Source organism: Hemitrygon akajei, chromosome 23 (assembly GCF_048418815.1).
Source record: "Hemitrygon akajei chromosome 23, sHemAka1.3, whole genome shotgun sequence".
Classification (NCBI taxonomy): Eukaryota; Metazoa; Chordata; class Chondrichthyes; order Myliobatiformes; family Dasyatidae; genus Hemitrygon; species Hemitrygon akajei.
Genome location: NC_133146.1, coordinates 36143109 through 36169779, shown reverse-complemented (window position 1 = coordinate 36169779; position 26671 = coordinate 36143109). Strand labels below are relative to the sequence as shown.

The following is a 26671-nucleotide window of genomic DNA, read 5'->3' as shown; positions in this document are numbered from 1 at the left end:
AATAGACTAGGAGACAAATAATTAAAATGCAAAACATCTTTGAGAAATTGAACAAAGAAGTACACCTGTACAAGTAAGATTTAAACAGAGACCAAAGTGACCAAAAAAGACAGTACGTGAATTTGGAGAGGACGATAGCTTATTTTCATCTTTGTTCCTATATGTATTTTTAAGTATTTCATTACAAGAAGGATGCAAAGCTAGTAACAATGATACAGTGTGGATTCACTCGAACATAACCAGAGACTGGGCTGGGGGTGGAGGTTTTTTTTAGTAAAAGTAAGTTAAGTGAACCTGGTTAGGAGCTTTCAAGGGTACATTAAGTTACAATAAGATTAAAAAATGATACATGCATAAATGATGGATCCATTGATAAGGTGATCAGAAAGATGGGTTGAGAATAAAGTAGTTGTATGCAGAAGTTGAAAAGGGCTTCTGTTCCTAATATCTCTACAGATGGGGAAAAACAGTTCAGTTTGGTAAACTAATTCTGAGTTAGCGGTGAATCATTAAAAAAATGTTTCGGATTTTCTGAAGTGTTTTAATCTGCTGAAGATAATTTACTACCTCACTGTCATTATTGATTTATGAATGATTTATTTCTATTAGCATTGAGCTGTACTTTATGCTAGCAATCTGAGGTTCTGGGAATAATGCTGAGATGTGAGACATGAGTAAGAATATAGCTTAATGTTAAGTCTTAAAATAAATGATGCAAGGAATAATTAAATCAAGGGTTGAGAATCAACTTTGATACAGCAATTGATACTAATTCCAGTGTATATTCTCATAACTTTAAATTTGTGCAGCTTTGGTCACATGATGAGTAAAGAGAAGCGAGATTCCATTACTAAGGAAGATTTGGCTAGAGCAACACTGGTCACTATAACTAACAATATTGGATCAATAGCTCGAATGTGTGCACTGAATGAGGTAAGTGTTTGCTTTTAGACATTAGATTACTTGGTTACGTTATTCTTGTTGGCTGTAGGTGGCAGTCTCTTTCCTCACTTTAGTGCGTCAGCAAGTACTGGTTTAAAAACAAAACAAAGGAGGAAAACTTAAAAGTCCATATGTGGATCATGGTTTTCAAATTGCTTTAAGTACCTTATTATGTTGCTGTTGAAGTTTGTAGTTGCTGTGTTAATTTCATTGACTCATTCTGTCATTGCCCAATTCAAGTGATGTAGAGCAAACTGATTCCAAATTGGAATTTTGTAAAATAGATAGATAGATAGATAGATACTTTATTCATCCCCATGGGGAAATTCAACATTTTTTCCAATGTCCCATACACTTATTGTAGCAAAACTAATTACATACAATACTTAACTCAATATAAATATATGCATCTAAAATCACCCTCTCAAAAAGCATTAATAAATAGCTTTTAAAAAGTTCTTAAATAGTTTACTAAAATACATTGAATGGTAACTTAAGCTCAGTCCTAACCCCGGCACTTTAACATATCTTACCCCTGGCGGTTGAATTGTAAAGAAATGACAAGATTTGAAGCGTACCTGAAACATTTAACTTCTGTAACCAGACATGAGGATTCTTGGGTCCTATTAAACAGTTTTTGAACCTGCCAGGAAATCTGAGGGGCTAGAAGTCATCAAAGATTCCAAGTCAGTGTGAACAGCAAGGGAACCAGCTCTCCTGATTATCCCAGTCTTAAACCCCGTGCTGAGCTCCAAGAGGCATCACATCAGAACCAAACCTGTGCTGAGTTAAGTTGACTTCACAAGTGCTAACTGCTCGAGGGGAACCAGGTTAGAATTGCAGGTCTAAAGTCAGTTTTCTGCACAGGCAAATGTTGACGTAATTAGCAAATTTGAGTCAAATTAGAGGTTCAGATGGAAGAAATAAATGGCCATTTTTATTTTATTATTGACACAAGATCAGTTTATATTTACGCTTAAGATGTTCATGATACTCTTGGAACCAGTAACTAGTGCAGCACAGAATGATCAAATATGCTTGTACAAGTAGATAGTGGGGCCACATCTGATGATCTGTTTTAAATAAATCAATGTCAGGACTTCTGAATTCACTGTCATATTCTGTTACACCAGTAGGTGGCAACATTGTAAAGGCATATAAAATGGAATATGAATATGCTCTGTGGGGAAGATTGCAATATATTTCACAGCCAAAAGCTTCATACCACAGAATGAACAGACATTTTTACCCTGAAGTAGGTTATAAATTTCAGAAACCTTTCGATAATTCAGATTTCAATAACTACGTACAACCTGATTTCCAAGTGGATAGCTGAACAGTCACTATTAAGTTTCACATTCCAGTTAAGTTAGAGTTGAAGTTGTTGAGCACTGAAAATTTTCCTGCCAGGGTGCATATGTTAGGAGGTGATTTGTAGATGAAAAATGGTACAGGATTTTGAAAAGTAACTATCTTTTGCTTGGGCCTAGAGAATTAGGAACATTTTAGAATACCACTAGCCTTTCCTGACTGACCCATTGCTTACTTGGGTGCTGGGGACTGAAGTCTAGGAGGTGCTCAAATTCCCATCTCACTTTGCTAATAAACTGGCTTTCATGAAGGGGGAGGTGTACTGAAATGAAGTTCCTGCTTCTTCTCTGTAACGAGAGAGCATTTGGAGTGTGTGCTTCCTGGTAGTGAATCAATATTTGCCTGTGGTCCGTGCACTAACAATGTCTGATTTATGAAATCAGTGGAGAAGAATTATCTACCCAACAAGACATTATTGACATCGTTTTGGAACATAATTAATTATTAATGTTTGTATTAGCTTGTTTACAAAAAACAAAATTATCCTGCATGGACGTTCGTAGAAAACTGATCAGTCCACACATGTTCTCTGTGCTTTGAGCTTCTTTACAGTGTTGCCTTGTAGAATGGAGATCAAGCAGCATTGTACAGGGCTATCAAAGTATAGGGGCCGGCATCTTGGACTCGGTGATGATGTTATTTGTCTTACTCCTGTATAGACTTATGTGTGTAAACATGATAGTATTTTCATTATAGAAAATGGCACTTAGTCTTATTAAACAGTTCGATGCATTTAATGGAAATGAAACAAATACATTTAGAAAACAATCTGCTTCAACTGCACAACAAATTTTTTTTGAAAACATTCCTACTGAAAATATTTGTAATTAAATATGAAAGATACCACATACATATTGTGGCACTCCAGGGGGGTGGTTGACAGTTCACCCCAGCCTAACTAGCGGCCAGCACTACTTATTGTTCATTTTAAAATATCTGTATCTTTTTCTTGGAATTATGGAGAGATGTTCAAGCTGATTTATTGTTACATTTTAGCTTTGGGTTATACAGTTCGCTTGTGTTTTTGTGGGTCACTCTGACTTGTAGCCAGGGTATGTAATAATCACCTCCCCCATCTCTATGTGACTGAGTTGGTTCTCACTGAGTGATGGTACTCTGACTGTTATTCTGCTTGTCGCAATAAAAACAGCAGTAGGATAAACGAGCTCCTCTTGTCTGTCATCATGGACTGAATGCTCGCCACAATATCTGCTTCAAAAGTTTTGTAACATTTAGACCTTTTCTGTGCTTACAGTGTAGTTAGTTTGGTTCCCGTTCAAAACGAGCCTCAGATTCATGCTCCATGAATAGTGTTTGTGTTAACTTTCTTGGTCTGTATATTTTTTATTCATTGGCAGCTTCTGAATTATTTTAATTCTAGAGTAAGTAAAATAGTTCACTAAGAGCTTTAACACAGAGACATTGTTTTCATGTTGAAGTCCCTGCATGGGATACAGTCCAGAATAGTGCATCCTGTATAAACTAGATTAGTGAGAAATTGGCTGCAGTGTGACACCATGGTTACACCGTGGCTAAGCAAACATGTGTTACAGATAAGGAAATGAGTTCCCCCCGCCCCCCGCACCGAAAACATAATAGACCTGAAAAGTATTTCCAGAAAATTAACTATTTGAAGCAAGTTAAATAATTTTGTTACCCCCTTGCTGTCTTACAAATAGAGACTGGGCCCAGGCATAGAGAGGAATGGGTGGCCACACTTCTCATCTGAGTCTTTACCAAGGTACAAGCTGTTAGAGCAACGTATACTGTAAGTTATTATAACTTAGTATAAGTTGTTAGAGAACAAAAACAATCAACCTTTGTTTATGTATAGATTTTCATAAATTCTATAGTATTTCTTTATTTTTCTATACATGCCTGCAAGGTGTGACAGTGGATTCTGATTAATTAGGTTAATTGGGGCAACCAGTTATTTGGGACAACCCTTGAAGAACAAAAACTAATTAATAAAAGAGCGTGGATTCCCTTTGTTTATTTGGGATGCTGTGCTGCTGGGACAGGAGACTGTTGCCGAACAGTTTCCAACTAGTGTCAGTTGCATGCATTTTGTGGCTATTACACCTTGCTGAGAGCAAACAGTTTTTAAATAACATCAGTTGTGTGCATTTGTGTTTAAAAAGCAGTGATTTTTGTCACTGATAATTGGTGGAGAAATAAGCAGTAAGCAACTTCAGAACCATTTTTCCCACTGCACTTTCAAGCATTCATGCTGGGAGATGCCGAAAACAGCCAGGAATGAAAATGAAATGATTTTGCACTAATACAACAAATTAGGAATTATGAAGAACTTGAAGGTATCAGCAATCATCTTGAATGTTACAATGAAAATGAAGATTAAGAGGATACAATCATTGAAAGCATTACATGAAGGCAACCCGTTATCTGCACTAGGTGTCTACGCTGATTTTGTTCACTTACAGTCAATGGAAAGAACACAGCAGCATATTGATGGAGGAATTCCATCACAGGAAGTAATACACAGTTTAATAGTTCTGTCGCAGGATTGATTGTGTTCTGATTTCTTCTGTGTTTCATCTATGTACATAATTCGTTACTCAGTTAAATAGTAGTTTGTCTTTTTAATACCTTTTCAACTGTTTCCATGGAGCTTCAGCTAAATGGGCAGTGGCCTAATTGGGTCAAAATGCAGTGGTCCCAATGTGTCTCAAATAACTGAAATCCACAGTATATGCTAAGATATACATACTTAGATAATAAATTTGACTTTGACTTTCTGAGCAGTATTCAGATCTTCTAGTAATATTTAGAAACAAACTGAGATTGGATTTACTGACTCCGGCTCCCCCAGAATCCATTCCTAAAGGCACAGGAGCCAGTGGTTATGCTGTTTCCTTAGTTCAAAACGAACTATGTACATATCAACAATGCAGTAAAAAATTTGTCCTACCTAATTAGTTCAATGTCACAAAATGCAATGCACTTATTTGACACGGGTGTTCTGAAATTGATCAAAATGATTTACTTGCGTCTTAATATTCTCAATCTGACCTTTTTATAGAATATCGACAGAGTGGTATTTGTGGGAAATTTCTTGAGAATTAATATGGTCTCCATGAAATTACTTGCCTATGCAATGGATTATTGGTCGAATGGGCAACTGAAAGCCTTGTTCTTGGAACATGAGGTGAGTGCTGTTTTATAACAGTTAATGTTTCAATAAATTAAAAACAAGGCATCTCAATTTCACAGATGATTTCTTCCAAGTTGGTCAAGTTAGCTAACCTCTTGGAAGCCATGTCTCTCATGAGAGGGAGGAGCAGGCGTTGTTTCATTTTGTGTTCTTGCCGAGCATTGTGAGCATGCTATGTTGGCACCAGAATGTATGCTGACTCTTGTGGGCTGCCCCCTAATGTATCTCTGGGTGTGTTGGTTGTTAATGCAAACGAGGCATTCCACTCTGTTTTGATGTGCACATATTAAATCAGCATCTAACTTACTTCACCTGGAGTAAATTTATAAGGAGAGGATAGGAGTTGTACAAGTAGTCATTTGCCAAATGTAGTAATGAACTGGTGGCTTTAGTCTGAGTATTATTGTTAAATGCTTTTTTTTTCCCATTGTGCCTGATGCCAAGGTACTTGGGAAGGTCTAGTTGTTCCAATAGCACTAGAATGCCAGTTGTCGTGATGGGAGATTTTAATTTCCCAAGTACTGATTGGCATCTCCCTAGAGCAAGGGGTTTAGATGGGGTGAAGTTTGTTAGGTGTGTTCAGGAGGGTTTCTTGACACAGTATGTAGATAAGCCTGCAAGAGGAGAAGCTGTACTTGATTTGGTATTGGAAAATGAACCTGGTCAGGTGTCAGATCTCTCAGTGGGAGAGCATTTCGAAGATAGTGATCATAATTCTATCTCCTTTACAATAGCGTTGGAGAGAGATAGGAACAGACAAGTTAGAAAAGTGTTTAATTGGAGTGAGGGGAATTATGAGGCTAGCAGACAGGAAGTTGGAGGCTTAAATTGGAAGCAGGTTTTCTCAGGGAAAAGTATGGAAGAAATGTGGCAAATATTCAGGGGATATTTGTGTGGAGTTCTGTATAGGTATGTTCCATTGGGACAGAGAAGTTATGGTAGGGTACAGGAACCGTGGTATACAAAGGCTGTAATAAATCTAGTCAAGAAGAAAAGAAAAGCTTACAAAAGGTTCAGAGAGCTAAGTAATGTTAGAGATCTAGAAGATTATAAGGCTAATATGAAGGAGCTTAAGAAGGAAATTAGGAGAGCCAGAAGGGGCCATGAGAAGGCCTTGGCGGGCAGGATTAAGGAAAATCCCAAGGCATTCTACAAGTATGTGAAGATCAAGGGAATAAGACGTGAAAAAATACGACCTATCAAGTGTGACAGTGGGAAAGTGTGTATGGAACCAGAGGAGATAGCAGAGGTATACCACAGAATGAACAGACATTTTTACCCTGAAGTAGGTTATAAATTTCAGAAACCTTTTGATAATTCAAATTTCAATAACCACGTACAACCTGATTTCCAAGTGGATAGCTGAACAGTGACTATTAAGTTTCACATTCCAGTTAAGTTAGATTTGAAGTTGTTGAGCACTGATGCGATGAGATGTACCCCAGGCTACTGCGGGAGGCGAGGGAGGAGATTGCTGAGCCTCTGGCGATGATCTGTGCACCATCAATGGGGACGGGAGAGGTTCTGGAGGATTGGAGGTTTGCGAATGTTGTTCCTTTATTCAAGGTAGGGATTAGAGATAGCCCAGGAAATTATAGACTAGTGAGTCTTACCTCAGTGGTTGGTAAATTGGTGGAGAATATCTTGAGAGGCAGGATTTATGAACATTTGGAGAGGTATAATATGATTAGGAGTAGTCAGCATGGCTTTGTCAAGGGCAAGTCGTGCCTTACAAGACTGATTGAATTTCTTGAGGATGCGACTAAACACATTGATGAAGGAAGAGCAGTAGATGTAGTGTATATGAATTTCAGCAAGGCTTTTGATAAGGTACCCTATGCAAGGCTTATAGAGAAAGTAAAGAGGCATGGGATCCAAGGGGACATTGCTTTGTGGATCCAGAACTGGCTTGCCCACAGAAAGCAAAGAATGGTTGTAGATGGGTCATATTCTGCATGGAGGTCAGTCACCAGTGGGTTACCTCAGGGATCTGTTCTGTGACCCTTACTCTTCATGATTTTTATAAATGACCTGGATGATGAAGTGGAGGGATGGGTTAGTAAGTTTGCTGTTGACACAAAGGTTGGGGGTGTTGTGGATAGTGTGGAGGGCTGTCAGAGGTTACAGTGGGACATTGATAGGATGCAAAACTGGGCTGAGAAGTGGCAGATGGAGTTCAACCCAGATAAGTGTGGGGTGGTTCATTTTGGTAGGTCAAATATGATGGCAGAATATAGCATTAATGGTAAGACTCTTGGCAGTGTGGAGGATCAGAGGGATCTTGAGGTCCGAGTCCATAGGACACTCAAAGCAGCTGCACAGGTTGATTCTGTGGTTAAGAAGGCATACAGTGTATTGGGCTTCATCAATCGAGGAATTGAATTTAGGAGCCAAGAGGTAATGTTGCAGCTACATAGGACCCTGGTCAGACCCCACTTGGAGTACTATGCTCAGTTCTGGTCGCCTCACTACAGGAAGGATGTGGAAACCACAGAAAGGCTGCAGAGGAGATTTACAAGGATGTTGCCTGGATTGGGGAGCATGCCTTATGAGAATAGGTAGAGTGAACTCGGCCTTTTCTTCTTGGAGCGATGGAGGATGAGAGGTGACTTCTAGTTTGGCACGGACTAGAAGGGCCGAGATGGCCTGTTTCCGTGCTGTAGTTGTTATATGGTTATATGACCTGATAGAGGTGTATAAGATGATGAGAGGCTTTGATCGTGTGGATAGTCAGAGGGTTTTCCCCAGGGCTGAAATGGTTGCCACAAGAGGACACAGGTTTAAGGTGCTTGGGAGTAGGTACAGAGGAGATGTCGGGGTTAAGTTTTTTACTCAGAGTGGTGAGTGCGTGGAATGGGTTGCCGGCAATGGTGGTGGAGGCGGAATCGATAGGGTCTTCTAAGAGACTTTTGGATAGGTACATGGAGCTTAGAAAAATAGTCTATAGATAAGCCTAGTAATTTCTAAGGTAGGGACCTGTTCGGCACAACTTTGTGGGCCGAAGGGCCTGTATTGTGTTGTAGGTTTTCTGTGTTTTCTATGTAATGCCAGTAGGTGGTGCAAGAAATGTGGAAAACTGGAGAGTCACATTAAGGGTCAAGACCTGCTACTAACATTAAGGCAAATACCACTTTTAGTGTAGCTCTATCTGTGCTCAGAAAAATGTACACTAAATAAGGCCCAAAGGCTACAGTATCTGAACAAAAGCATACCCCCCAAAGCAATGACCCATCTTGTTAGAGTCACTTGGTGAATTTTTGTGAATGTACTATCTTATAAAATTTTCGAGTCTTGGACCTTGTTAAAGGATAACAAAGAAATATAATGTTAGGGGTTCATTAACAGCCCAAACCGTATTCCATATCTAATACATGGGTGCCTACTCCACACGTGAAAAAGACAAGTCAGATATTGAAAAAGTCTGTAAGGTAGATCTTGGTGATTGCTTTCTAGTGGGTGAGCTGTCCTCTTGATTTCAGTCGGGTCTGATCCTTTTGTCGTTACAGATACAGCTTATCAGTTAAATTGCTAGTGCTGATGCATAGTCTGCACAGTTCACTGGTTGAGAGGGTAGGAATCCTGGGCATCTACCACAATTTAAATGCTACCTGCAGCTCTAAAAGGAAAGCAGACCTTTCAAGGGTGATCAGCGAGGTTGTAAGTACATGTCAGCCACAACACATTGCTAGTGTAGAAAATGACAGCTTTGTTTGTTTATTTATTCAGATACAGTGTGGAACAAGCCTTTCAGGCCTTGGGGCCATGCAGCCCGGCAGTCTCCCGGTTTAAACCTAGCCTTATCATGGGACAACTTACACTGACCAATTAGCCTACAAGTTGGGATGTCTTTGGACTGTGGGAGGAAACTGGAACACATGGAGGAAACCCACACAGTCATGGGGAGAAAGTACAAGCTCCTTACAGACAGTGGTGGGAAGTTGTAACTCTAAACTTAATACATTAAAGGATGCACCAGAACCATGTCTAGCTGCAGTGGAGGAGAGCTGGGAGACTCTGTCCTCATGCTACTGTTCCTGTATAATAGCAGAAAGGCCTTGTACAAAGTCTGTTACAGTAGCTTATTGGTAAAGCTGGCTGATCAATTGCAAGGTAGAATATACAAAAAGGTTCAAACCTTTGAATATAGAAACATAGGAACGTGGAAAACCTACAGCACAATACATACCCTTCAGCCCACAAAGCTGTGCCGCACATGTACCGTACTTGCCGTACTTTAGAAATTACCTAGGGTTACCCGTAGCCCTCTATTTTTCTATGAATATAAATCCCAATATGGCAGCCTGCGAATTTAAATTTCAGGTAATTCTATAAATCTATGAAGATAGTACAGGTTGAGCACCCCAATACGAAACCTGATAATCTCCGAAATCCAATTTGTTTTGAGCGTTGACATGATGTCACAAATGGAAAATTCCATAAGGCGCTGGGAAGGTTCCCAGGTGATGAGCAGGCCTCTGCACACCTCAGACAGTTCTGAGAAGTGACTGCAGATATGTAATGAACAGAAATGAATGAAAAATAGAAAAACACTGCATAAAGCGAAAAGTGAAGATCGCAATAATGTATTTAAAGAACGGATTCATCAGTGTCAGAGTCAACATGTGCTGCTTAATGGTATGCTATTCGTGAAACAAGCAAAGATCTATCAGGGCAAACTGAAAATTGAAGTTAATTCAGCAGGTTGGTTGTACAGATTTAAGAAAGGGCACAGCATTACATTATTTAAGTTTACAAAAATTTTAAAGATAAAGTGTCTGTTGATCATGAAGCAGCCCAGATCATCGCTGATGAAAATCTAACAGCAGAGCAAATCTACAGTGTTTTTTATACCCTACATAAAACCTTTAAAAAAGTAAAATGCAAATACAATACACCATAACTTTTTTAATCAAAATGTCCCACTACTATTTTACCAGTCTAAACATCATTCTGTAGCCAGAGACTACCCTCCTCACTGTCAACGGTGCCAACAATCTTCATGCCATCTGTTAACCTGCTCATACTTCCTACAGTCACAGCTGCTCTGGTGACTTTGTTAGTCCTGTTATAGCTATTTAGTTGCCCTTTAATTACCTCCTCAATTCAGAGCAGTTTGGGTATTGAATGAAGGCATTGCCATCTACATTACCATCCAACTATGGCCTCCACATTAGCAGTTCTTTCCATTCCCAATATACAATGGCAGAGGGAGCACCTAGCACTAGATATGGTTGGAAACTGGCATCTGAGCAGTCTTTTCCTTCAGTCATAGTGGAGTGGAGTATTGTAGCGTGATGTTAACATGACAATTATATACCATTACCACAAGAGATTCTGCAGATGCTGGAAATCTAGAGTGACACGTTGTAAGTGCTGGAGGAAAATCTGCAGGTCAGGCAATATCTGTGGAGAGAAATAGAGTTGAAGTTTTTGACCGAGACCCTACATCAGGACTGGAAAGGAGTTGGGAAGAAGCCAGGGTAAGGGAGGGATGTGGATAAACAATGCCAGCTGATTTTATGAAATCAGGTGATGGGGAAGGTTGGTGGGTGGAGGAGGGTGTGAAGTGAGAAGTTGCTTGGTGATAGGTGTAAGAGTAAAGTCTGAAGAAGAAGGAAACAGAGGAGAAGAGAGTGGACCATGGGAGAAAGGGAAGGAGGAGGGGCACCAGAGGGAGGTGATGAGCAGGTGAGGAGAAGAGCAAGTGGTAGGGGTTCAACCGGAAACATCGACTGTTTACTCTTCTTCATAGATGCTGCCTGGCCTGCTGAGTTCCTCCAGCATTCTGTGTGTGTTGCTCAGATCTCCAGCATCTGCAGATTTTCTCTTGTTGGAGAAAGGGGATAAGGGGGAATGGGGAGAGAGAGAAGAGGGTGTGTAGTGAAATTACCGGAAACTAGAAAAATCAATGTTGGTGCCATCAAGTTGGAGGCTGCTTAGACCATTATTAGGCTTTAATAATATACCATTATCAAGTTGCAATATTTGATTTGTATACTGTATGTATGCACTGTCAATCTTTTCCTATTTATGAGTGGATTTAAATTTTTGTATCACACTGCAGAAATGTTTATTATTTAATCCAGCTGTACTATCATGTGGCAAAAATAGTTGGCATTCTTCCTATCCAGTGGATAGCTCATGAGGATGTGTCAACGTATTGTGTAATTGACCAAAGACAAGCTTGCTAAGAATTTATCTGTGTAATTTCTTGCAGAAGAGGAAACAGCAATTAAAGAGTTAGGAAAACTAAATCTCAAGGGAAAAAACTGACTTTGAACGCTTAGTTTCTGAAGTCAATGGTGCAGATGTGGATCAGATATTTCACACTGTTCTATCTATAGTGTCTGGGATTACTTTGCCTTAATGTGCTGTGTCTTACTGAATAGCTGCCTACCATTCATGGAGAAAATGATTGACTGCCTCATCAATTCTGTTCCCTTTTGATCCTGCAGGGCTATTTTGGAGCAGTCGGGGCATTGCTGGAATTATTGAAGATGACAGATGTCCACTGAAGTGCTGAGTAGACCACAACTATCAACAAAACTTGTCATTATATGAAAAGCTGCTGAATGGAAATTAATGGCAAAGTGAACTCCTCTAACCAAACAATTAACTAATAATTTTCACACAATTTTACAGCAGGTCCTGTTCTGCTGCACTGAGACTCATTTCAAAGGGATATTAAATAACCCACTGTTGTAAATACTGTAGCAATTTTAAACCATGCAAAATAGCCAAAACACACTGGTTTCATGTATTAATAATGGAAAATAATTACTGTATAAATATGGGCTGAATTTTTTTCCCTTTTCTGGGATGTACTGCCTTGTGAATGATCAAACTGTAATCATTTTAAGTATTATTTATAAATGACCTGAAAGATTTAAATTCTTTCTCATCTTATTTCAAACCCTGCCCTTGATTTCAAATGAAACTACAAAACTGAAGTATTGTGAATATTGCAGCACATAGATTTATGTTGCCTTTTTAAAACTGTGCTGAATAAGACTTTATAAATGATTTTCTTTGAAAACACATGCATACACACCCCCCCCAAACTGTATCAAGACCAGCTTAAAAAGCTGATCAGTTATTGATGTAGCCACATTTTTGACAGAAGTGCTGAACTCTCCACAACAGTTCTTTTTGTAAAATCACTATTTAGGTCACGTTAATGAAGAAGCCTTCCCACAAATGTGAAACTGCTTTGATAATTGTGCTGTTTAATTAAAGAAAACCACTTATTTAAACTACTGTATGATTGAAAGTTCATCAAATTAAGTCATTGAACTTGTTATCTGATATGTTAAACCTGTTTAAAAGCAATCGTCTCATTGTGCTAGATATTTTTGACTAAATTCCTGATGTTTTGGATACAATATATCTGGTGTTTGAACTTAATCATGGGATCTATGCACAGGGAAAGGTGCCAGTGTTGAATTTTATGTTTGTTATATATACATTTACTTGTGGTATGTATTCCATGATCATGTTTCTAAAATGACAAATTATGTTGGGGACGACTTTAAAATTGCTTAACACTTGTGAAAAGATTTTTGTTTCTTCCAGTGTTTTATTTCCATTATGGCAGGTGGTGTATAATTTTGCCTTTGTAATATTCTCACATTGGTTTTATCCAAACACTTTTGATTTATAGGAAGTTTTTTTCTATTTGTTTACATTGATCAAGACAAGCGAGCAATTTGATCATTCCGCTTGAATGCTGGTGTAGTTAGTTATTCTATCTCTGTTTCTTTCTTGGTTCTAAACACCACCCCTCCCACTCCAATTCTTTATTCCCAATCAGTTTCCTTACCATGTTTTTGCTCTTTGCTTGTCCGCTTTCCTTCCACTAAAATTACTCTTGCCCTTTTCCGGTTTCCTGACCTCAGCTTATGTCTCACAATGGACAGCTTAAAGCTCCAACCAGTCTCCCTCCACTGCATCATTCACCACCAGGTAAATTTATTATCATTTTAAGTTACTTTGACTCTACTCACTTTCTACAAAGTATGGGATTTTCCAAGGATACAGTCTACCTTGTTTCAGTCCAGTTCACACCAACCTATACATTAGTGACTTTATTAGTGCTACTTCTTATTCTTGATTTCTTTGACAATTTCCACCCTACTTTTACCTTCACAGAGCCCATCTGATCCTTTCCTTTGATTTCTCCATCTCTCCTTCAGATCCAGTTGACATAACAAGCCTGTGGACTCTCACAGCTACATTGACCACACTTCCTCCCATTCTGCTTCCATTAGAAGTAAATTCCATTATAATCCTTTTCCCATCTCTGTTGCATCTGTTCTGAACATGCGATTTTTATGTCTTGCCCTCTATTATTATTTGTTTACCCCTCCAATCCTCCAAAATTGACATAGCCTTCAACCTTGTTCCATTTCCTGCAAGTAAGCTGTCACTCCTCTCCCTTCACATTCTAGATAGAATTTGCCTTGTCTTTTGCCACCTGACTCAGCTTTCAGTTTCTTCTGGTTCTTCCAATGTTATAAGACCATAAGACAAAGGAGCAGAAGTAGGCAGTCAAGTCTTCACCACCATTCCATCATGACTGATTTGTCATCCCTCTCATGCTACAGCTGATCTCATTCCTCCTCACCCTTACAAAGAGATTCTTCTTAACTTAACGGTAGCATGGCGGTCTATATTACACTTTGGAGCCTTGGAGTTCAATTCTAATGCTGAGAGGAATATGTACATTCTACCTGTGAACATGTGGGATTCCGCCGGGTGCTCTGAATTCCTTCCACAGTCCAAAGATGCATTGGTTTATTGGTCATTGTAAATTGTCCTATGATGGCCTAGTGTTAAATAGACGGATCGTTGAGAGGCACAGCTCTTTGGACCATGTCAGCCTGTTCCACACTGTATCTCTAAATAAAATAAAACATCTGGTTGATTGTTCCATTTCTCCTTTCAGTTGCACCTTTCGCCACAAGATAGTTTTACTAGTTTAGTAGGCTCTACTGTATGTATGCTGCAAATTATATAGTCATCTCTGTACTGGAGAGACCAAACCCAAATTGCCTGAATGTTTTCAGAGTACCTCCATGTATCCACAAGTATGACCTCAAGCTTCCATTGGCCTGACTCTTTAATTCTCTACCTCATTCCCAGTCTGATCTCAGTGTCCTCAACCTCCTGTGCAGTTCCTGTGCACCACCTCTTTTTTACTAAGCAGATGCAGCCTTGTGAACATAACATGGAGATCAAGAGTTGCAGATGATCAGTCTTTCCCGTACTTTTGTTCCAGAATTCCAGTATTCGCACCATATTCCCCAGCCAATTTCAGATAATTTGCTTGGATTCAGCCACTCTCTGGAATACACCTTCATTCCCTTGTCATTTATCTGCTTTCCTCGTACTATCATCCTTTCAGCCACTTACTTTATCCTCTCTGCTGAATTTCCTCCACATCTTACTTTCTCTGTTGAAACTTGTTTTACCTTGCACATTTCCTCATTTTCTAATAACAAATCATCTATCTGAACTGTTAACTGTTTCTTTCTCTGCAGTTACTGCCTGATGCGAGTATTCCCAGCATTTTCTTTTTATTTTATTTCATATTTCCAGCATGTCTGTCTCTATGCTGTTTTACATGTACTTTGTGTCTTTAAAAAAAATAACTATTATTCAGTAAGAAAAAATAATGTACTTTGCCATTGAGGGAAATTCCTACATGTGAATTTTAAACTGAGTTTACCACCAGCATTAATTCCTGAATTCAAGTGAATGAGGACTGAAATTAACTTGATGCAATATGTGTGATTAGTTGCAAACTTACTTGACACTAATTAGTAGGCTATTTCAACATCCATTTCTGGTTTTTGGTCTGTTTCATGTTATTCTTCAAAGAGCATTTTAAAATGTGGCTCTATAATGTGTGTTCTAAGCAACCTGAAAGAACATAGAATTTTACATTTTAAAATAAAGTCTTAAAGTAAGTCCAGTTTCAAACTTTGTAATGACAGCATTTTTATTGTGTCTGAAAAATTAAGCATCATTGCAGACATCAGTATGATTTAGTATTGTTTCATAAGTGATTCCAGGTTTATTGCGTTGCTGGGAGTAAATCGCTTGGATGGGAAACAGACTGATTCAAGATTGTTTATTGTCATTCTTCAGTACACGAGTATAAAGGAGAACAAAACGATTGTTACTCCGGATCAGATGCAGCAGAAGAAAAACACTATAAATATAAAAGCAATCCTGTGAAACACAATCTACAAGTAACTGTTGAGTGTGGCTATATATACATAAGGTCAGCTTGTGTACATAGTTTGTATATAAATTAAGTGACGCTTGGTACAGGAGTATTTGAACATTAGGTGACTGCCAGGAAATGAAGTAACAACGTGATTCTTGATAAGAGGAACTCTTCTAGATAGTAGCAGGTCATATGAAAGTACGGTAGGACAGTGACTGTGTCAGTGTCGGGTACAGGAGTATTTGAACATTAGGTGACTGCCAGGAAATGAAGTAACAACGTGATTCTTGATAAGAGGAACTCTTCTAGATAGTAGCAGGTCATATGAAAGTACAGTAGGACAGTGACTGTCAGTGTCGGTATGAGGTGTAGAGTGTAAGCATAAAGTGGCAGTGCATGGGGGAATGAAGGGTGCTGAGAGCCTGTGAAGAGGAATGGCTGATGTGGATGTAGTGAGCTGGTGGGGTGGGTCACCGGGTGAAGATGTTGTTCAGCCTGTCGGCTTGGGGAGGTAACTTTTTGAGTCTTGTGGTCCTGCTTTAATGCTGTGTAGCCTCTTCCCTGATGGGAGTGGGACAAACAAATGGAAGTCTCTCTTTCTTTATATATAAAAAAGTACAATAAAGGAAATGTCCAAAACATTAAGGAACTAGATCTGCAAGGCTGATAACACAAAGGATTGACTTCAATCCTTCAGACCTGCTGTAAATATTAGACGTTTATGGGACTTGAGATGAAATGGCAAATTGATTCAGTAAGATGATACTGAGTCAGTGCTTGGAGGTTATGGGTATTATACATTTAAGACTAATTGAAGATCGTGTCAGGTTGTAAATAATATTTTGAGGACTTTCTGAGGCAACAAAACTGAAAGAGAGGCCAATGGCATTGAGGTACAAAGTGATATTAAGGAAATGATTTACGTGGTCCCTGAAATGGATTTGAAATTCTGCTCTGGATCACACAGGTAACCAGATTCAAACAGGTGTGTTTCAACTATTGTGGAAGTGGCTTGCAAGGGAGATCAAATAGCAAAAATGCTTCCTTTGAAGTCAAATCTAAGTGGTTTAGTAGTTAAGGGGAGTGATTAAGTTATGTAGAGTAACAAACACCAAATGCTGGAACTCCGCAGGTCAGGCTGCATCAATGAAGAAGAATGAATATTTGTCTTTGTCCGAACATTGCCTTCATTCCTGGGTACAGTGCTTCAAGAAAGATTTATTCCTGTTGGACATTGCAGCAGTGGTTTACTAGAATAAGACTGAGGTGTAACAAATTAAATAGTGAGGCAACGTTGCACAGATTGTGTATTTTTTGTAAATATAGAAGATTAAGGATGATACAGTGAAACTGCAGAGGCCAAAAATAAACTGATGTTCAGTGGTGCTTCACCTGCATTTGAAAGCTAAGTAGGCTTTGTTTTAGCTATTGCTGAAGCAAGTGCACGTGTTTGGTAGTGTTCCCTTTCCAATTATCAGGTACCAAGAGTAATGCAAGCGGCAGAGTTTCAAGATCTATTTTTCCCATAAGAAATGTTCGGTGTTATACATGCCACACTAATTCCCAGCTGTGGTTGACATTGAATTGTGCAGACCATGTTATCGATAGATAGATTTAGAAGCACACCTGCAATGTGTGAGCTAACCTGTAAGGTCCCACAAAGACTTATCTTACTACTGATCAAATATACCGTGTAGACTGAAGGCAGAAGCCCAAAAGAGTTACGGGGCCTCAGGTTGCCAGGGTTGCAGGTCCGTGTGAGATCTCTTTTACTGTAATTCAAAATCTGCCACAGTAACTCATTAGGTTACCTACTGTTAGTCATGAGGCCAAGGAAACTATGCTTTTATGACTGCCAAATCAAAGGGTGCATATATGTAAGAACCTTAGCTCAATAGCATAGTGGTTTGTGCAATTGCTTTACAGCTCCAGCAGTAAGATCCATATCGATTCCTGCTGCTGTTTGTATGTTCTCCCCATGACCACGTGGGTTTTCTCTGGATGCTCCAGTTTCCTCTCGTATTCGAAAGGCTTACAGGTTAGAGTCGGTGAGTTGCTGCTGGGAGCATGATAACACTTGCAGGCTACACAATGACAATCCTCGATGTTTCAATTTGATACAAAGGACACATTTCTCTGTATTGATGAACATGTGACAAATAAAGCTTATCTTATACTACACTACAATCTTTTTCTTCAATTTTGTACATGGTCACTCTTCAACAGTCAACATCACTCTTACTTAATAACTTAGAGGAGATTTACAAGGATTCAGATTCAGTTTATTGTCATTTAGAAACCATAAATGCAATGCGGTTAAAAAATGAGACAACGTTCCTCCAGAATGATATCACAAAAACACATGACAAAACAGACTACACCAGAAAATCCACATAACGTTTGGCAATCCCCAATCCAGAGTCCGGAGAGGCTGCTGCGTATTAATATTGTGCTACCATCTTAGCGCGTTTCCCGGAAAGGAGCTCCAAATCCACCAGACAAAACAAGACCAAAAACTAAAGCTACAAGACCTGCACAAAACCACATAGTTACAATATATAGTTACAACAGTGCAAACAATAGCATAATTGATTAAAAAAACAAACCATGGGCACAGTAAAAATAGTCCAAAGATGTTAAAAGACTAAGTTCGAAAGAAACCACCACACAATTTCCACAAGTCCTCAGGGTCCCGATAGACTCGTCATCCCCGCAGGCAGCAGAAGGGAATACCCCTGCTATGGACTTCCACAGTGCCGCTGGACTCAGCCTCGCAGACGCAGCACACGAAAGCTCCGTCGAACCCAGCCTCGCAGATTGCCTGGATTGGGAGCAGGCCTTATGAGAATAGGTTGAGTAAACTCAGCCTTTTTTTTGCTTGGAGTGACAGAGGATGAGAGGTGACCTGATAGAGGTGTATAAGATAATGAGAGACATTGACTATGTGGATCGCAAGAGGCTTTTTCCCAGGGCTGAAAAGGCTAACACGAGAGGGCACAGTTTTAAGGTGCTTGGAAGCAGGTACAGAGGACATATTGGGGTAAGTTTTTTTTACGTGGAATGGTGAGTGCTGGCAATGGTGGTGGAGGCGGATACGATAGGGTCTTTTAAGGGACTCCTGGACAGGTATATGGAGCTCAGAAAAATAGAGGGCTATGGGTAACCCTAGGTAATTTCTTAGGTAAGGACATGTTCAGCACAGCTTTGTGGGCTGAAGAGCCTGTATTGTAGGTTTTCTATGTTTCTATGTTTTAACTTCAAACTGTTCAGTTGTTGGAGAGATGCCAAACAGCCTGTTTGTTTGTCACCATGAGTGGCAGCAAGGAGAACAATTTTCTTTGCCAGGGAAAGAGTTGGGTCACACTGAATTATGCTTTCACTTGCTATAATGAATGATTTGAATGAAAGCAACCCTTCATAGGGAGTGGAATCTTTTTCCTTGTGTGCATTTATAGTTCAGTACTCTGACATATACGGTAATTCAATCAGTAATGGAATCTTCAAAAATGTGCCGAATTATATTTAAAATGGCTTCTTACAAGTATAATCAATGTCCTGACTATTGATACATAACAAGATCAAACTCAATAAATTACATTTTAAAGTGATGCAGTTCTGTTGGACTGCTGAATGATTCAGAAACCAGTGTGCATGTTAATGCTTTCTTCGTTGTGCTGTAATGTTCCTGATCATCAGTGGAGTAGCATTTTAAAAAGTAGGTGAAATTTGCCCACGTGCTTTTACACTCACACTCATATTAACCATTCCAATGTCCATGCTCATAATAACCTGGATTATCCATTGTGGCCAGTTACAATGTATCATTGGTTAATTTGATTTAACCAATTATGTGGCACAATCTCCCAAGTTATTCAGCCAATGGCTGAGTTGTGCTGTTACTATGGATATTCATGCTGCCCAAAGTCTGGATCCTTTCAGCAGATTGTAACTTGATTCTTCGAAGTAAATCTTTGAAGATTTGCTATTTGGAGGTATGCTGAGAAAAGAAGTGAAATGCATCAAGTTATTTGGAGGTATGCTGAGAAAAGAAATGAAATGCATCAAGTTAAAACTTAAATCCTTGATGGCTAAGTTGTGTTATAATGACCTCTCACTTAATATCAATAAGACCAAAGAACTGATAGTAGACTTCAAGAAAGGGAAACAAGAGGTCCATGAGCCAGTAATCATTGATGGATCAGAAGTGAAGAGAGTCAGTAACTTTAAATTCCAGGGTGTCACTATCTCAGAGGACCTGTACTGGACCCATTCTTCTGAAGAAAGCACAACAGCACCTCTATTTCCTCAGGTGTCTGCAGAGATTTGGCATGTCTTCAAAAACTTTGGCAAACTTTGAAAGGTGTGTGGTGGAAAGTGTACCGATGGACTGCTTTATGGCCTGGTATAGGAACACCAATGCCTTTGAGTGGAAAATCCTACAGAAAGTAGCGGATTCAGCCCAGTACATCATGGGTAAAACCATGATCCTGTTTACAGTTACTGTCCTATGGATTTGCCAAGTATGCCCACAGAAAAAGAATCTCGGGATTGTATGGGGTAACATGTATGTACTCGATAATAAATTTTAATTTGAACTTTGAAATCCAAGATACATCTTTACAACATTTTGCCAGTCCATAGATGTCAGTTTGCAACCTCACAGGTCCAATTGCAAATAGCTTCTATTGCTTGAAATAAAAACAGAAAATGCTGGAACCACTTAGCAGGCCAGGCAGCAACTGTAGAAAAAGAAACAGTTCATGCTTCGGATCTGAGACCTATTAGAATGGGGTGTTGGAGAGACGGATGTAGGTTAGTTTGAGAGCTTTGTCTCTTTCACCATTTATGCTGCCCTATTTGATAAGTGTTTCCAGCATTTTCTGCATTTATTTCACATTTCTGACGAGCGCAGTATTTTATTTTGATTCTCAGCATCCACTATTGGATGAACATAAGGTTCTCTTAATTTAGACATCCCAGATACTATGTATAATAAGAAAACCGCTGAAACTTGAGAGGATACCATCTCCAGTGTAGGACTGTAAGAACTTAAATTAGGAGCTGCCATTCAGTGTTCTACCTCAACATCATACAGTATCCCTCTAATAAGCAGCTCTCAATTTAGAAAACAATGAACGACCAATTTTCCATAGCTCTCCAAGATGAAGAACTCTGAGAGTTCAGTGAAGATTCTCCTTATTACAACCCAGATGAACTGTCCGTTAATTTGAGACTGTGACACCCCCCCCCCCCTTCTAGATTCATTATCAACACGTACAACAGGCTGGAGGAAATCAGCAGGTCGCATCCGTTGAAAAGAGCAGTCAACGTTTCGGGCCGAGACCCTTCATCAGGACTGAAGAAGGAGGGGGCAGGGGGCCCTATAAAGAAGGTGGGGGGAGGGGGAAGGTGCCAGGTGAAAAACCAATCATAGGAAAGATCAAAGGGTGGGGGAAGGGAAGCAGGGAGGGGATAGGCAGGGAAGGTGAAGAAAGAATGTAAGGGGAAAGCGCTATGTAGAAGAAGGCAAAATCATGAGAGAGGTAATAGGCAGCTGGAAGAGGAGGCAGAGTGGAAGTGGGATCCTTAGCTCAATAGCATAGTGGTTTGTGCTATTGCTTTACAGTTCCAGCAGTAAGATCCATTTCAATCCCCCATCCCACTTTCACTCTGCCTCCTCATCCAGCTGCCTATCACCTCTCTCATGATTCTGCAGCCTTCTACTACCCACAGTGCTTTCCCCTTACATTCCTTCTTCACCTCTCCTGCCTATCCCCTGCCTGCTCCCCCCCCCCCCCACCCTGAAGCAGATAACGATTTTCAAATGCAGCTCCATTAAACTGAGAAGGAAATCTTAACGCGATGGAATTTGTACTCTTTAGCTGCAGCAAACATGACTAGGACATCGAGATTTTTACACTGATCCATTTCCACCTAGTGTAGTGTATGTTGTTCCCTAGCGGGAAGGAAAACATATCGTTTGAGAAACTCCAGAAAGACTATATAGAGTAAAATTCCCGAGCATCGGGAAACTGAGCCACAAGGCTTGCGCCCGGAAATTCGAGATGCAAGAAGACCGGGAGATCTTCGAGATTCGTTTCTTCGCGATATTAATAGGATGAAACCTGACAAGTTGTGTAACACCCTAGGAAAGGACTAGATTGTGATGGTGTAGGATTGCGTTGGACGAATGAAGTCCGCTGTGGATATACTGTCAGTCTCTCGGGCAGTGTGTGGCATGGTCCGCTCATAGTGCAGTCTGCGTTGCTAAAACATCAGTAACTTTAGCAGTATATTGGACCAACATTTAACTAAGAAAATCGATTAGGTAATGTGGAGAGGGTTGGGTGTGTCCCGATTCTTTTTCTATAATCCTAAGGGTATAGCTTCTTATCGCTCTAATGTCAACTGGTATGTTAATAGAAGCTGGAAGTTGATTGCTGAAAATATTAACCTAAGACCTTTAGTTCATCTTTAATGTTTAACCCCAGAGGTATTTCATTTGTTTGCGTCCCCAGTGAGCCTCCGCAAGGTTAATCTAATGTTATTTCGAAGAATCGTTGCACTAATCTCTAACGTTAGGAGCGTTAACAGTCGGAATTTGCAGTCGTGTTCCTGAGAGGCTGTGTGGCAGGAGTAAACCACGAACTGAGGTTGAAAACTGAGAAGTTACTCAATACTTGAAGGAGGGCAGAGCACTTAAATATCCGTCAAGCACTTCTCGATTCCGTAACCATAATTAGAAATGATGCCTGCAGCAAGTTCTGAACATAATTAGTTAGCTGCCAGGCCACAGACTGCGAAGAGAATGAAGCTACATCGAATGAAAAAAATATCGGAGAAGGCCTGCTGGGTGATTTGAGGAAAACTGATGTTGATGTTCTAATCGCGGCCTGCAGTATCTTTGAATTGCTACCAATGTCACGGTGCAGAACATCCCTTAATAAAGCAAGATTAAAGCTGAACCAAGTCAAAAGGTTTCAGCTGACATCAGCAAAAGGTGTTGCCAGTTCTCACAAATGTATTAACCCCCTTTTCAATGTTCAAAGTAAATTTCATTTCAAAGCACATATATGACACCATACACTGCCCAGAGATCCGTTTCCTTGCGGGCATTCACAGTAGATGTAAAGAAATACAATGGAATGAATGAAAAACTACGCACAAAGATGGTCAAACAACTGATGTGCAAAATAAGACAAACTTCAATACAAAATAATTAATACATAAATAAGTAAATAAATAACAATATTGGAATATTCCCTATTGAATTAGAGACCATTGAATTATGTCATCGAGATATTAAAGGGGTCTTGCACCCAAATTACTGTCAACAGCTCCAATTGCAACTGGAACACTGGCTAGCTCTGTGACTTTTAAAACATCGAACAGTACAGGTCCTTCAGCCCACAGCGTTGTACTGACCTATTAACCTACGGCAAGATAAATTTAACGCTTTCCTTTGCATAGCCCTCCAAATCACCTGCGTTCATGTGCATGGGAGTCTCTTAAATGTCCCTGATGTGTCTGCCTCTATCACCACCACCAGTCCTGAGGAAGGGTCTCGGCCCAAAACATTGACTACCCATTTCAACGGATGTTGAGTTCATCCAGCTTGTTTGTACGTGTTGATTTGACCACAGCAGCTGCGGTGTACTTTGTGATCACCACCCCTGGCAGCTCAATCCACACACCCACTGTTCTCTGTTTATACAAAAACTACCCCTGACGTCCCTTTATATTTTCCTCCAGTCCCCTTCAGATTATGTCCTCTCATATTAGCCAATTTTACCCTGGGAGCAAAAGACACTGGCTGTTCACTCTATCAATACCTCTTATCATCTTATACACCTCTCATCCTCCTTCGCTCCAAAGGAGGAAATCCCTAGTTCACTGAACTGTTCCCAGTTGGATATGCTCTTTGTCATAGGTGCTTATAGAAACAGAACCATGTGAATGGGAGAATGCAAATTTCCTGCTCCTCCAGCTTTCCTTGGGAAGAGTGATGGGCTCAGTCTTAACCTAGTGATCTCCATAATGCCTGATTCACAACATTGGACAGTTGATCTTCAAGACCCTCAATCTCACACTTCTGAATGTCATAGAATTTAACTGTACAAACATCCTAACCCAATGTGTATGTACTAGTGCCCCAACCCTAAACCATTATGTATTTACTAGTTCCTGAGACACATAATTGCCTCCTGCAACCTTGTACGTCCCATCTTCTCAATATAACCTATTTTCCTTTCCCTTTTAGCTATATAGATTCCCTTTAAATGTGTTTGTACACAGGTGAGATAGATGTTTAGGGATACCATTACTTTCTTTGCTGTTTATCCACACATTAGTAGACTTGCTATGGCCAAAGCTTTATTCCTTTCTCCTCTTATCTATTAAGGGATTTGAATCTTGTTCTCTGTAGCTCTGGAATTATAGAATCCCATTTGTTTCTTTCTGAAATTGTGTTGGTATGATTTTCAATTTGAAAGAAATATGAAACAGCATAGACAGCAAAAAAATCATTGCCTATCAAGTAATTTGTGATAGTCTGAGGGTGTGATATGTAAGCTATGTTTTTTTTATCTCTCTTCATTGTCTACTGGCCAGCCTGTAGGACAGGGTGATATTAGATATATATGATCACTTCATAAACCCCTAGCTGTTGTTATGTTTGATGTCTTTAGCACAGAGAATGATAGATCATCTTTTTTTCCATAAATAAATCTGTGCTCCATAATACAGTATATCTTCCAAAATGTCCTACTTTCCCACTGCCTCTTTGCTGTTTAAATAAAAAACTTCATAAAAGATAACAAAAAATATTCAAGATATTCATAGAAACATAGAAAACCTACAGCACAAAACAGGCCCTTCGGCCCACAAAGTTGTGCCAAACTAGAAATTACTAGGTTTATCTATAGCCCTCTATTTTACTACCCTCCATGTACCTATCTAAAAGCCTCTTAAAAGACCCTATCATATCTGCTCGGCAGCCCATTCCACGCACTCACCACTCTGAGTAAAAAACTTACCCCTGAAATCTCCTCTGTACCTACTCCCCAGCACCCTAAACCAGTGTCCTCTTGTGGCAACCATTTCAGCCCTGGGAAAATTCCTCTGACTATCCACATGATCAATGCCTCTCATTATCTTGTACACCTCTATCAGGTGACAAATATGTATATATATATATATATATATATATAATATATTATATTCTCCATAATTTACCTGCAAATTTAAAAAATGCATCCAATATTTTAACATATTTAAAATGTTAAAGATAAAAAGCTTTTTATCTCCCACTTGAAGTTCATGAAATAACCTTAATATATGCAGAGCAGATTCTGGTTCTTTATATTCACAAAATCTGAATGCTTGCAACTTTTCTGAAGCTCCTTGAACTCTCTTCCAGCTTAAAACCAAGCCACATTACTCAAGTAACTGCCTGATTAACATATCAGAAGCTTTCTCAGATACATTGCCTACAAGAACTGTTGTAGTTGGACCACTGATTCCTCTGAGCAGCATGGTTCTTCCTTGGGCCAATATGCTTTCTGTTTTGTCTGTACAACTACATTTTAAATAAGTAAAGGCATGCATTTGGAGGTGAAATTAACATGTACATTCACTTCGCAGAAAGAGAAACAAATCAATAAGTGTGCATAAGTTATCAGTCAATAATTAGTGCTAAGAGGAGTCATTGTGCTGAAAGAAATAGATCCGTACATTACACTTCCTCCCCCTTTAGATTAATGTAACATAAAACTGTACATGGAACAAAACATGCAAATTTCTTTTAACAAACTATATTCAAATAAACATGTTTTCACAAAAACAGTCCATAGCTAACTTCACTATACTGAAGGTACAGTTTTTTGGGTGGTGCTCGGTTTCTTTCAGCATGGCACCCCTGGCCCTGTGGAGCGGAGTCCGGTTCAGCCGGTGTCTTGTCAAAGACAACTTCCTTTGTTGCAGGTGTCATGTTGCTGTTGGTGACATGACCATCACTGAGAGTTAAGTCAGGTGGCTGTAATATGTCTGTCTTGTTAAATGTAGGTGACTCAGGTGTGTTCTTTGGTTGAGCATCAGTATCTGGTCCACAAGATGCCTCCATGGATGATCTCCAACATCTACTGTGTACATCAGTGTTCCAGTTCTTGTAGCTATCCCACTGAGTGTCCACTTGTCCTCTCAGTAATCATACACTAGAACTTCCTGTCCAACCTCGAAACCCCTTGCTGATTCACTTGGCAACTGGCTGAACTGTTTATTCTGCACTTCCCTCTGTAGATTTGGTTTAAGTGAGATCTCAGATTCCTGTTCATGAACAGCATTGAAGGTGTTTGATTTGTCATTGCATGAACAGAGTTTCAATACACAAAAAAAGAAGTTGTCCCCCTTGTGCTGTAGAGAAATGTCTTCCTTGTCCAAAGCTTTAATGAACTTTTTGAAGGATCGGATAAACCTTTCAGCAAGCCCATTCATTGCTGGGTGGTGAGGAGCTGACTTGAAATGTTTGATGCCATTTTTCTTCATGAGTAGTCTGAACTCTTGTGACATGTATTGTGGTCTGGTCTCACGCACAGTTTGTTCTGGTAAGCCACTTCTGGAGAAGGCAGTCCTCAGAGTGGAAACAGTCTTTTCTGATATGGTTGACTTCATTGGTATGACCTCAGGCCACTTCGAATGAGCATGGAGTTCATGAATGACCCAGTAAGTCAATGTGCACTCTTTGCCATGGTGAAGATGGATACTCCCATGGGTGTAATCGTGCTGTGGGGGTGCATTTTGAACTTTGTGGCATCCCGAACAGCTTTTGGTCAAGTCTTCAATCTGTCTATCTATTCCCGGCCATCACTCATAGCTCCAGGTGAGACTCTTCACCTTGACTGTACCCAGCTGCCCTTCATGCAGATTCTCGAACACTCTGGTGCACAGTTTAGAGAGAA

At 39.7% G+C, this 26671-nt stretch overlaps 2 protein-coding genes across 6 annotated transcripts in view; both read left to right on the top strand.

The window, feature by feature from the left end:
• Positions 1-15466, top strand: part of LOC140715352 (pantothenate kinase 1) — a 99448-nt gene extending 83982 nt beyond the window's left edge. For all 5 annotated transcript variants that reach the window (XM_073027412.1, XM_073027414.1, XM_073027413.1 and 2 more), the window contains exons 5-7: positions 810-933; positions 5354-5479; positions 11941-15466. In XM_073027412.1, coding sequence (XP_072883513.1) covers positions 810-933; positions 5354-5479; positions 11941-12000 — 310 coding nt within the window. In that variant the 3' untranslated portion in view covers positions 12001-15466. The remainder of the gene's footprint in view (positions 1-809; positions 934-5353; positions 5480-11940) is intronic.
• Positions 15467-19677: 4211 nt separating this feature from the next.
• LOC140715349 (monocarboxylate transporter 12-like) overlaps positions 19678-26671 on the top strand; it is a 116860-nt gene continuing 109866 nt past the window's right edge. The window contains exon 1 of the mRNA XM_073027404.1: positions 19678-19750. Coding sequence (XP_072883505.1) covers positions 19711-19750 — 40 coding nt within the window. The 5' untranslated portion in view covers positions 19678-19710. The remainder of the gene's footprint in view (positions 19751-26671) is intronic.